The sequence below is a fragment of the Amphiura filiformis genome, chromosome 19, assembly GCF_039555335.1.
Source record: "Amphiura filiformis chromosome 19, Afil_fr2py, whole genome shotgun sequence".
NCBI lineage: Eukaryota > Metazoa > Echinodermata > Ophiuroidea > Amphilepidida > Amphiuridae > Amphiura > Amphiura filiformis.
Window position 1 is genome coordinate 33,392,436 of NC_092646.1, and position 12,920 is coordinate 33,405,355.

Consider the following 12,920-nt stretch of genomic DNA (forward strand, 5'->3'; position numbering starts at 1 on the left):
ATTTTGTATGATGCAACTGCAATGTGTTTTCGTCTGTGTCCCCGAAATTTTATTTTGCTCCTGACCAAGAAAGCTGCCTACGCCCCTGACTATCACACAACAAATAGCTTCAACAAGCAATGACACTTTGGTTGCTCACATATAACATATTTAAAGACATGTATGTTACATTTTTACAATATGCTTCATGCTATGAATTAGCAAAAAATATTGTGACTTAATAGAGACAAAGGTTATGTTCTATCACATAGGGACACATTGATTGCAAAATTTAGAAAATCCCATAGGAAAGTGCCCCCCCCCATACGACCCAGTGTCCCCCAAATTCATGGTCAGTGCCCCCAAATATGATGACCCACGCTACACCACTGTTGCAGACTCCTTGAGCACCTGCCCTGTGCGCACATAATCACATACATTATACATTCATACACTCTTTGATAACGAGAACCAATCAGAGCAAGCGTTAGAAAAATACAAAACATGCACTGATTGTGCATATTGTGCACTCCGCGTACTACCTTCGGGGCTCGTGCATTAGACACATCAACATCAGCGTGCGTGCATTATTTTGTCTAATTTATCTCCCAACAAGTAAAACTAAGTAATACGCGTTCATTAACCTATAAATATAGGGTGATCCATATAACATGTTGAGAGATGGTTGGTTGACTCTGCTGTAAATACTCCCCCAATACGTTAAAATTTGAGAATAAAAGATAAAATTTTGTCTTTTGCCTATCCAATATCGCATCATAATGGATGGGCGGGCCAATATTTTGACAAATGGGTACCAGCACTACAAATAAACATAATTCAGGCATGAAAACTGGTCTAAAAAACACTGAAAACCATGTTTTGTTGCCATTTTCTGTAAATTTGATTCAGAAATAGGCTGGAAAACACTCAAAACAAAAATGCTGAAATCAGCTAAAACGCTGAAATTTGTTATACCTGCCAGCCCAATCATTATAGATGTGCATTATGAAACAATATAAGATAGGCAAAAGACAAAATCCTATCTTTTATTCTCATTCTTATTCAGTTTATGTATAATTTTTATAAGTAAAACTGCTATTTTCCAGAAAAATAAAGTTACTTTTGTGAGAACATCCCTGCCCTGCCCATGTATGATTGAATCAGGGAAGTGTGAACTGTGCAGTGACGACCAAAAAAACCAATTGGGTCTACAATTCTAAACATCCGTTGGTAAAAAATATTTCTGTCGGTACATTTACAAGTTGTGCCCCTCCGGTTCCGAAATCCTGGCTACGCCGCCACTGAAACTGTGTGCATATCACTATTTGTCTTATTATATATCCCAGTCCCAGTTGTTTAGCTCGAAATGAAAAGGGGACAATGTGATCAATGAAAACAAAAATAGGAATCTATTCTTTATGCAAATCACATATTATTACTTTATTGAACCTTGTAAATGTAGTATAATATTTACATACCTGTGTATAAAACTGAGTAGCGTTTTGGAAGTACAAAATAATAGAAATTTTCTTATAGTGCAGTATACAAAGTAATAATACGTATCCTGGATACGTATATAATTATATTTTTCCATATCAAAAACTTTTGAATTATGGCATGTTCACACCCACACACCCACTCCACACACATGCCCACCCCCTTGATTTTAGGGGCTGTGTAATAATTATGAGCCCCGGGGGGTAAAATTTCCAAATGGCTCGCCACAAATCGCTTGCCCCCCCCCCCTCGGCCCGCCAAAAATTCTTTGCCCCCCCCTTGAACATGCCAAATTTTTGGGATCCCAATTTGCAAACCTTAAATTGTCTAGATGTATGTTTCGAGCGTAGCGAGCAGGAAAATTTGCATATTTAAGCGTTTCTGTAGGCCCTTCTGTTTTCCTAAGCCTTTTAGAGCGTTTTATTAAAAGGCGCCCATGCATGTGTGCCAAAAAATCGCTTGTCCCCCCTCTTGGCTTGCCAAAATTGCTTGCCCCCCCTTCGGCTCGCTAAAATTTCTTGCCCCCCAATTTTACCCTCCCCAGGGCTCACAATTATTGCACAGCCCCTTAGTCTGGAACAATCAGGACCAGGCCCGCTTTCAATACTGATGGCCTGGAAGTGGGCTAAACTTTGAATACATGCTGGATTACTCCAAGGGTGTACTCAGTACAAATGACCATAGAGGGACATGCCGCAAACATGAGTAGCATTTTCTGCATTTTAGTATATCGATGACCCCTTATTCTAGGCCAATTTTGGTTTGTGGATGAGTCCTTTTTATTTTAATTTTCTCATCTCAATTTTTTCTGAAAATAGCCCAATTTTGCCTAAGACAATTTGGGTAAAATTTGGCTGAAAATTTTGACTTTTGGTATATCAGTGCGTCCAAATTTCTTCAAAAATTGGAACATTGATGGGTACACTTTAAAATTCTCAACGGCATACCCCTACCAAGACCAAACTTGAGTCCCCCCCTCTGATTACTCTGGTTAAAAAGAGATGATAGGAAGTGGGCTAAACTCATCAATATATTTAGGATTGAGCTATAGGTTTCATTTGACAGAACTTGATATTATTTTTTAATTCCCAAAAATTAGTGCAGTATTTTTCTGGAATGGAGTAGAAACTCTACTGTGTTGTTTTGCCAAGAGAGACTAATCTTATTTCTTTAGGCCATCTTCATTAAAGGGCCATTTCGTGATCCACAGCCTCACCCCCACTGTCAAGAGAGGCTAATCTTATTTCTTTAGGCCATCTTCATTAAAGGGCCATTTCGTGATCCACAGCCTCACCCCCACTGTCAAGAGAGGCTAATCTTACTTCTTTAGGCCATCTTCATTAAAGGGGCATTTCATGATCCACAGCCTCATCCCCCACTTTTTTCAAAATAAAGTTAAGATTTTTATACTACAGGAAAGCTATGGCTACATAATGTTTATGTACAAAAATTTTCTTGCTGATTAATTCATTTAGCAAAAATATCATAAAATTTTTAATTTGAATTACGTTCTGGTACATCAGAATGAAATTACAACACACATGCCTATGGAGCAGTGTAATGCACATCATCATGCATAACTGGCAAACGCAAAATCGGAATCAACTGAAATTTTGGAAATAAAAAGTCATAAAAATAAAAAGAGGATGGTAAGATCACAAAATACTCCTTAAATCCTGAGTCTCAAAGCTGCCACACACGTTTGTAAAATTGTGGGTGTAGTCCTCTTTGAAAATCAAGAAATTCATTTTTTAAAGCTTATTAACAAAAAGGCGAAAATAAAACAAGTTTTGAAGTTTTCAACACAGAGAAGAATTATTTTCAAGCAGTGATTTTATTAATCCAACATTTGCAACAGACATTGGATACTTTCTGCACAAAATGCTTGTCCCAAAGCCTGTACTGATACATAAAAAAATAATTAAAAAAATGCATTCTGCATTTAAGGTTTTTAATTTTTCACAAGCTTTGAGACTCAGGATTTAATTAAGGTGGGCTTATGCCCAAGCATAAGAAATTGTGCAAATCCAGCAGGGGGTGTGCATGATCTAAAAGATATATGAATTACCTTAAAGTTCATATTTTGTTGATATTTCTGAAATGTGTAACTTTTATTCCGTTTAAAATATGCTATACCCATGTGGAAGATTTAAAGGCCTATCTAAAGATTTGGTCATTCGGAAAATCATCAAAATTCAGGTTTTTTTGCACCTTTAGCACTAGCATAGATGTGCTAACATATCCTGCTAGTGGTTAAGCCAAAAGCCAAGTATTTAATACATAAAAAGACAAAATAGGACATTTTACATGTAATATCTCTACTTCGGTAGAGAAATGCATATGAATGGGGCTTCAACTTTGTCAATACTGCTGTTTTCCTAGTTTTTTTTAAAATACCTAATGACACTATTTTTAAACATTTTTGGGGATCACTGAATGGGCCTTTCAGAAGGAGAATGTTTTTCAATTGGAATTGGCTAGGTTTAGTTATTTTGAAACCCATACTCCCTCTGTATATTATTTTACCCATATCTTCCACAAATGGAGTGAGTATTTCAAATGGAAGTTACCCAATTGTGTACTCTACTTGAAACTCGCAGCTCTGTGGAATACTCAGCGAAATTGTCCACATTTTCCCATTCTTGTATTTCATGAGTTCATTTTCTAAAAGTTCTCTTTGTTGAAGAAGAATTTGGCTCCATTTCCACTGATGTTGGAGTGTTCATTGGACTTCTTTTCCAAAACGTTGGACAGTTGTTCAGGTCCACAGAAGAAAACACCAACACTTGTCCTACAGAATTTAAAAAAAAAAGAATATACCAAAATAAGAATATGCTTAGAAATAATGTGGTATTAAGCTTATCTGTACTAAGGATTGTGAAAAGTCAGGTCAGTTGCTGCAGTGGCGTAGCCATGATTTTTGTGGGTGGGTGGGGGGGGGGGGGTTTGGGGCTGAGCCAAATGTTTGTCCCCCATTTGTAAATTTGTTGTCCCATATTTAGTCATTTTAATAACACTTTACTCTTTGCTGTTTCCATTTTATCTCTGACAAATTTCAGATTTTGATATTTTGATTTATAATTTCAAAATATTTGTTTTATTTATGTTTGCCTGCAGTATAAACAAATTCTGACTTGATTTCTGAGTTTCAGTGGCGTAACTAGGGGGAGAGGGCAACGTGCCCCGGGCGCCACCCTTAGGGGGACGCCAAATTGACCAATTCAGCATTGATTCTGCGCCCCTCCAAACGATGAAAGTCAAAATTTTCGAGCGCTTCGCACACATCTCAGCCTCAAAATAAATTGAAAAAACATATTAAGATCGATATTCAACTTCTAGTAACCAAAATTAATTAGTGGTAGGCCTTATTTGTCTACAATTGTTTCAAGAATTGAGGATGGGGTGCCATTATGTATCCTTATGTCCCTGCCCACATCTAAGATATTCTCGGGTGGGGGTGGGGTAGGGGCACCAATTTTGTTTCTTGCCCCGGGCGCTACCAACCCTGGTTACGCCACTGCTGCATTGAAAAAAAACGTGGAGATTGAGAGTTAACCTATGATGTGACTCACCCAGGGTGATCCTTGCCGATTTGTGTGAATATCGTATCCCATTGAGGGCGGCCATATTGTGTCTTCTGTTGTAAGCCTGTGATAGTGTCCTTCACCGATGCTCCATGCAAATACAAATTTTTGGCCTGAAATTTAATGCGGAAATAAAAAAAGCTTATTCATGGGTGTGAAGTGAGCGATATAATGTCTAATCATCACCTCAGCTGGTTGTTGATTCCTGAGAATCACATATGGAATACTTACTTGCACTTGCAGTGGATTGCTACTGTGCATTGCGCTTTGTTGCCTGGAGAGATTTGATCATGTCTCACCTCCTTTTTCAACCAAATCGACGGTAATAACTCTTGTAGTGAGGGATCAACATTTAACCACAAATTGCTTCAGGCAAAACTCACTTCCTGGAACCAAATACCACACAAGGTCATTTTTATGTAACTCATTGACCCATTTGTGTTAGCTTGTGTTATATACTGCCTCTAGCTATAATGACATCCTTGTGATCTGGTCAACTCATTGACAGATACAAACCTCAGGAGGGAATTCAATTTTTGATCAATTCTCTCCAGGTAGTGAAACGTAATGTGTAGCTTTTTGTGGCTTTTGGTTTAGTTACGGATTATATTAATATACCAAATAATTCTCAAAGACTCAAAAATATACCAATATTCTGTAGGGTTCTATTGGGCTATAGCTATTCCATTTGAAAGTCACACTACCCCTGTGGAAGATTTTGGAAATATCTTCCACAGGAGTATGAATTTCAAATGGAATTAAGACATCAATCAATTCTATTTGAAACTCACCCTCCTTCTGTGGGAGATTCAAGTTGAATCTTTCTCAGATGGTGTGTGAAATTCAAATGGTGCTGCCTAATGTGTTCATTCCATTTGAAATTTATACTCCCTCTGTGACAGATATTTCCAAAATCTTCCACAGGGGTAGTGTGGATTTTAAATGGAATAGCCAATTGTATTGATTTCTATTCAAAATGAAGATGAATTTGACAAAATTCTTTAAAATTGTCTGGTAGCGCCCTCTCTATAACTTTATTCAAAAGTGATACAACTTTGCATGGGGTATTTTTTCAATAAAATGAACAAAATGAGATAATGGCTCGTTAAAAATCAAAAAAAATAAATTTTCTCACAATCCCTCTAATATGTACCTTTCCACTGTAACAACAAGCCCCATTCCCGCCCGGGTATCCAACTATAGTAGGAATTCCAATTGAATGAACGCAGCTTTCAATAGCATGACATTTTTTTGTGTACACTGCGCGATGTACGCCAACGTGTGCGACTGTGCATGAGTAACGCGGAAGTGAACCCAACCATGCCAACGCACTCAAGATTGGTTAGCATTGTATTCAAGGTCGTGCGTTCGTGTTGTAGTTTGAAATATGCGATACACAATCATGGTTGGATTGAGTACAGATGTTGAAAGCTGTGTTCATTCAATTGGAATTCCTACTATCGTCTGTATATCTCCCTCGAGTCACCGGCACTAGCTTTGAAGTTCAGCGTCTTCCTTGTAGCTTAGCGTTCATTACTTGGTGTGTGTATATACTCATATGTACATGCAAGAAACTACGCTGAGCCATAGCAGCACACGCTGAACTTTAAAGCTAGTGCTGGTGACTCATGGTAGATATACAGACTATATAATAGTGGTCTCCCCCACTAACCTGGTTGTGGGTCCATCCCCTGGTCAAATAAATGTTATATTTCAGGAAGTCGCCCCTTCCCTGTTCTATCATGTGCGACTCAATATCTTCTAGCATTTCAGAGAACCACTCGAATGCATCGGCGTCACAACAAATCCAAACCTTTCCCCTGTAACAAGAACCCCCACTCCCGACTATCGAACTAGTGGTCCCCACCATACTGACCTGGTTGTGGGTCCATCCCCTGGTCAAGTAAATGTTATATTTCAGGAAGTCGCCCCTTCCCTGTTCTATCATGTGTGACTCAATATCTTCTAGCATTTCTGAGAACCATTCGAATGCATCAGTGTCGCGACAAATCCAAAAGAAGTAGACTCTCTTCAGTTTGGAGACAGCTTCATTGTTAACACTTTTCAGCCTGCAAGAACAAAAATGAAATAAACACAGCCAAATTAAAAAGTCACCACTAGTTCCATCCACATTTAAGGGATGTGGCTGTAGGAACAAAGACCAAACAAACATATTCTTGTTTACGCCGTAATATTGTAGTATTTCAACCATTTTACAACTTCAGCTGTGTAACTTGCAAAAATTCCCGCTAAAAGTGGTTCTTTGAATTTTTAAAATACATTAAAAATCGCATTGGACTTTTCGTACTGATTATACTATAATGATTACCTGCCTATAATGTTCTGATCACACTATAGACTGGGATTATATGTGACCCCATTGCCAGGCAATTTGTTCCTATTGTTCCTTGTCTGGAAAAATTCAGGGACCGTGCTTTTAAATAACCCGCCAGAACACAATAAGGCCATTGACCTGTGTAGTGGTCATACGTTGTTCATTCGACCATAAAAGATTTCTAGTCCCTCAGCAACTCATTGAAAATGCGTTGCATCAGGTCAGGATTCTATTATAATAATTCTAATCCTTTCTTTGAAGTGAATAGATAAAAGAGAGTTCTTGAAAAACAGGTGTGATGTTGTAGATAATATATTATCATCAAAGTTGCTGGCATATAGGACATTTCTTGGAAGTGGCGCTTATTATATATTTCTTGTAAACACAATCTAATGTGGTACTCGCTACATGGAGAAGGTCGGTCTGCAAATGTCCATGCATGAAGCTATATAGTAGAGATATTATAGCTTCATGTTCAGTGTAAATCAATTAAAATACTATAGCTGGATATCAAAAAATCGTGATGCATTCCTTCTTGTTATGGACGATATTAATTTTGATATTACTGTGACAAAATCCATTCCGTTCTCAATTGATTAGGCTCCAGTCTTAGGCTTTCTTTTCTAAAAATAAATCATAGGGCCTAAAGGCAATTAAATATGGGCTAAACCCATATTCGGTATGCGGAAAGTTTTCATAGTCATCTATTACCTATACCAGGGGTCCGCAAATAGCGTGGCTTCCCGAGTGGCGCGCGGCGCCGTTTAGATTTAAAATAAATAAATAAATAAATAAATAAATAAATAAATAAATAAATAAATAAATAAATAAATAAATAAATAAATAAATAAATAAATAAATAAATAAATAAATAAATAAATAAATAAATAAATAAATAAATAAATAAATAAATAAATAAATAAATAAATAAATAAATAAATAAATAAATAAATAAATAAATAAATAAATAAATAAATAAATAAATAAATAAATAAATAAATTCCCATGTTCTCCGTGTAAAGACAGGCTAAAATAGTGCAAAATATTGCACCAAATGGCGTCATTTGCACCTCAACTTAAAAAAAAACCACGTTAACTTCACAGGGGGCACCCTCTGACTCCCCGGCCGTGCTAAAGCACCATGAAAAGCTGCTTCGCAGCCATTGAGTGGCGCTTTTCAGTCTTTTATTTCATGTGGCGCTTCAACAAACCTATTTGAGGAAGCCTGACCTATACCAGTTTTCACCCCGATGTGGCAGTGACGTCAACGCGTTGAAGCAGCTGTTTCGCTCAAGGCATCTATGCGGTGTCTTTAAGCGGCGTCTTGAGTGTACACCAGCGCTTTGATCGAACGCTAGGGAGTGTAATGAAATTCATACAGTGCTGATGTCACTGCCATATCAGTAGCCTGAATCCTTCTGGCCTCTAATGACGGCGTCTTTTATTTACCCACAATCCGTCACTTTGCCTTATTCACCAACAGCACAACCCGATGACCGTGCGTAGTTGTTGAAAAACTGAAGGATCCAGTCTACCACATCAGGGTGAAAATGGTATAGCTTATCGCAAACCAGCCAAATTTGTATATGTTTGAATAGCTATAGAATACCCGTGAATATAGTGTCAGAAACTCTCACACATCTTGGGATAACCTTGTCATTAATGTGAGACAGAAAGCAACGCCATTTTGGGGATATATTTGAACATTGCGAGGAAAACATTGCGGTAAAAGTAAGTTAATCATGAAAATCGTTTAATTCTAATAATATTAACCAGTAACGGACACTTAGCCAAGACTATGTGAGAAGTTTGGGGTATGTAAAGCATTTTCTTGTTATAAAAAACAAGGAAAAAGCAGTCCAAAATTAAACAACTCGATATTTTAAAAAGTACATTTTGAGAAGGCCTACGCTGGTTCTTTTAATTCTAGTTCAAAATCTGTTCATCACCTGCAGTCCGATTTGGTATCTACGGTTTCATAAAAGTATTGGGAACTCTTTTGGATGGTATTTTGATTTAAAAAAACGATACTGTTAAAAATATCGGTATTTATGCCAGCGACATTTCTATTATGTAAAATGCATTGAAAATTGTCGGCTAAAAAGTGCATAAATTAAATTCGCGAACCGTAATAGCAACAACAACTATCTACATTCCAAGCGGAAACGCTTTTCAAAAACATACCACCTTTTTCGGGCAATCGCTGAAACCGAAATATGAAATTCTAGGCCATCTGTAAAAAAGTGCGTGAGCAGAAATGACCATGAACTTGGGTCACCGAAATAAGTGTTTATATTGGTGTCAGGCCTTTCATAGTGATACAACAATTAGCCCCCAATAATGGCTTTCATTTGAACCGTTATTTGTTAAACTGCGATTTTTACTTTTTGAGAAATCAATGAATGTATCAAACAACTTTTCGAAAGTCGATTTAAAATGGCCTAACCCGTTAAAGCTATTTAATCAGAGTCTGATGAGTTTATTGCAAAATGATTTATATAATAATTTTCTATACACTTTCCTTCGAAGGTTGATACCAAATTTGATATCAAAAGTTTAATCATCGTGAGCATAGGAACCGTTGTTTGGAAATTCATGCAATTTTAAAATGACAAATTACTGAATTGACTACGCAAAAGCCAATGCATGGTATCAGCTTATTATGTGGCCCCAAGCAACCCTTATCATTGTACACTTGCCTGCGCACAATTAAAAGAGCGGGGTATTTGATTTGCATTTTGACATGCATGGGTAAACCTTTAATGACAATGAAATTAGACCTCTCCCCAGATGCGTGTAACTTGCCAGCCTATCCAGGCGACATAATTCTTGGCACTCACGCTAGCTCCACCGCATGATACAACTCCCTATATCATTTTTAAAATTGCACGAATTTCCAAACAACGGTTCCTATGCTCACAATGATATCAAATTTGGTATCAACCTTCGAAGGAAATAGAATATTATTATATAAATTATTTTGTCATAAACTCATCAGATTAAATGGGGATGGAACTCCATATGAAAAACATACTCTGTCTGCATAATACTTTTCTTAAACATGTTAAATCTTCCACAGGGGTGGGAGATTTCAAATGGAATAGGCCAATTAGTGTAAAAGGGTGAAAATCGCTCTTTAAAGGGGCTTATGAGGGGTCAAACTTTTAGTGAAAATTTCACTCTGAAGTGAGTGAGTGTCACTCTAGTAAGAGCAAATTGCAGTCTAAAAAGAGTGGATCCAAGCCAAAGAATACAATATTAAATGTAAATTTTGACCACAACTCTATGGGACATACCTTATATGGCATTGGGCTCTCAGGGGAGCAATCATACAGATGAGTTGACTTCTGACGTCATTGCCTGGCAGTATGCGCACGCATCATATTTTGTTTAGGACCTGTACGGTTTAAAAACTTCTGCCACGTCACAATAAGGCTCAGAAAGTCTTAATTTTGAAATGCATGCAATTTAAATACAAATTTCAAATCAGATAGCCTTAAGTCCAGAATATTCCCAGTGTTCTCAGGATTATTTTAGTACCAAAACCTCAATATCGGCAAAAATGCAGATAGCCCTTTGTTGCACTTGGCCCTCACTTACCTTGTTTCAATAGAGGTTGTGCATACGACATATCATACCATAAATGTGACCATCCAGCACAACTGAGCCCTGAAGTCGCCAATCATCATTTTTGAGATATTCAACCAAAATATTCTGCTTGAAATTAGCTTTAAAATGATGTATATCATGTCTATAGTACTTGACATTTAAGTAGTGAAAAATCAATAAAGTATTCAATAAATCCTTTGTTTCCTATTGTTTACTGTTAAGTTCAATGGAGCACATCTCAATAGTGGCACTGGCGACATCCGGGCTCAGTTGTGGAGGATGGTCACAAATATGGTGGACTTCTCAAATTCATGCAACACAAGCATGATTGCAATCTACCGCGACAGTTTGTTTCACACACATAATAAATCCACTACGATCAAATAGGTTGATGACAACATTTGATTGAATGGACTACACTGCGCCATGATTACGGTGAAGGACACTGGTTCAAATCCTTTGTTTGGAGCCATCAAGCATGCAAGGCCTCAATACTTACCAAATTGATTTCAGAATGGATGCAAATGAAGTGACTCCTATGCCTGCACCAACACATATAGCAGCTTGATACTTGAAGATGTCAATACTAGCGGTACCAAGTGGACCATCTACAGCAACTCTGTAATAGAAATAAATGAATGAAATTTTTATCGTAAATTTTTATAAGTGGGGGATTAATTCACATTCTATGAAGAAATTCATTAAAAATTTTACATTAAGGCTAATGGCATGGTGATATAACCTGCATTTTCTATGTCACCATAGACTCTGAAGAGAGTCTATGATGTCACCAAGGTATGGATGTTTTAATAGACCAGATGGGGAAGTCCTCTTTTGGTCTATAGCACACTTGCCTTTTCACCACAAGGTCATCAATGGGTTCGAGTCTTGATAACACCAAGTGACTGGAAGATCATGAAGATAGCACCAATGGATGGTGGCTAGGCAGTCTGGCCTTGACACTATGCCCCCAGTCCCATTGGCTTTAGGAATTTAATGCTGATATTGCTTAACCCCCGAGCACTACCTGCCAATCTAACATTGCCTCTGATTGGTCAATTACATGGTGTCTTCATTTTAATCACCAATCAGAATGGAGTTTTGCAAATAATTCACCCCAATTTTTTTGCATGGTGAAATTATTCTAACAATGTTGCTAATTGGTCCAATTGAAAATGAAAACTCCTTTTTGGCCAATCGGCAGGTAGTTCTCATGGGGTTAACGACTTTTCAATAGCAACCCTGTTTTTATGTCTTACCTTGGGAGGTTTTCAGGTGCAACAGGACTGGCTTTATTGGATCCCATAGCTTTAGCTAAATCATTTGTCCAGTCTCCGACAGTCCGGATATGAACACTGAAATGGTCTTCCTCTGGACACTACAAACAAAAGAGATAATAATAGTAAAATTAAGAAGTGAGAAGGCATTGATCGATTTAAATTTAGTATATCAGTTCGGGGGCGCGCACTCAGTGACCAGCAGCAAGCCGATATATCAATCACTCCATCACTTTGCCCAAGCGGCAGCACCGCTGGGAGTTAAATCCAAGTCAACTCGGAGCGGTGCTGCTCTGACGTATGAGAACAAAATATGATTTTGGAGGGTGCTTAGCGGCAACAGTGGCTTTCATAGTCATGCCACTTGCAGAAAAGTACAAGCGGCATGATGAAGCATCACACCGCTCAGCAGCAAGTGGCAGAAAGTATGAAACCAGCATTAGCCATGATAGCCCACGACTTTCTTCTGTATGAGCGCTGCACAATTTGACAGGTATTCTTGTTGTGGGAGACAAAAATTGTCACATTGAAATGGTTCAAAATGACGGCACCCATATATAACATGTATAAGGCAAATAAAGATAGAAAGAAATTGTTGCGTTGCTCTTAAGGGCTGGGGTATGAACGTTTGGACAGTAT

At 37.7% G+C, this 12,920-nt stretch overlaps 1 protein-coding gene across 1 annotated transcript in view; it reads right to left on the reverse strand.

Annotated features, from left to right (window-relative positions):
- Nucleotides 1-2,020: 2,020 nt before the first annotated feature.
- Nucleotides 2,021-12,920, reverse strand: part of LOC140141199 (NADPH oxidase 2-like) — a 48,097-nt gene continuing 37,197 nt past the window's right edge. The window contains exons 10-14 of the mRNA XM_072163000.1: nucleotides 12,264-12,382; nucleotides 11,504-11,623; nucleotides 6,937-7,129; nucleotides 5,049-5,173; nucleotides 2,021-4,267 (exon numbers count right to left, since the gene is read on the reverse strand). Of these exons, the coding sequence (XP_072019101.1) occupies nucleotides 4,141-4,267; nucleotides 5,049-5,173; nucleotides 6,937-7,129; nucleotides 11,504-11,623; nucleotides 12,264-12,382 (684 nt within the window). The 3' untranslated portion in view covers nucleotides 2,021-4,140. The remainder of the gene's footprint in view (nucleotides 4,268-5,048; nucleotides 5,174-6,936; nucleotides 7,130-11,503; nucleotides 11,624-12,263; nucleotides 12,383-12,920) is intronic.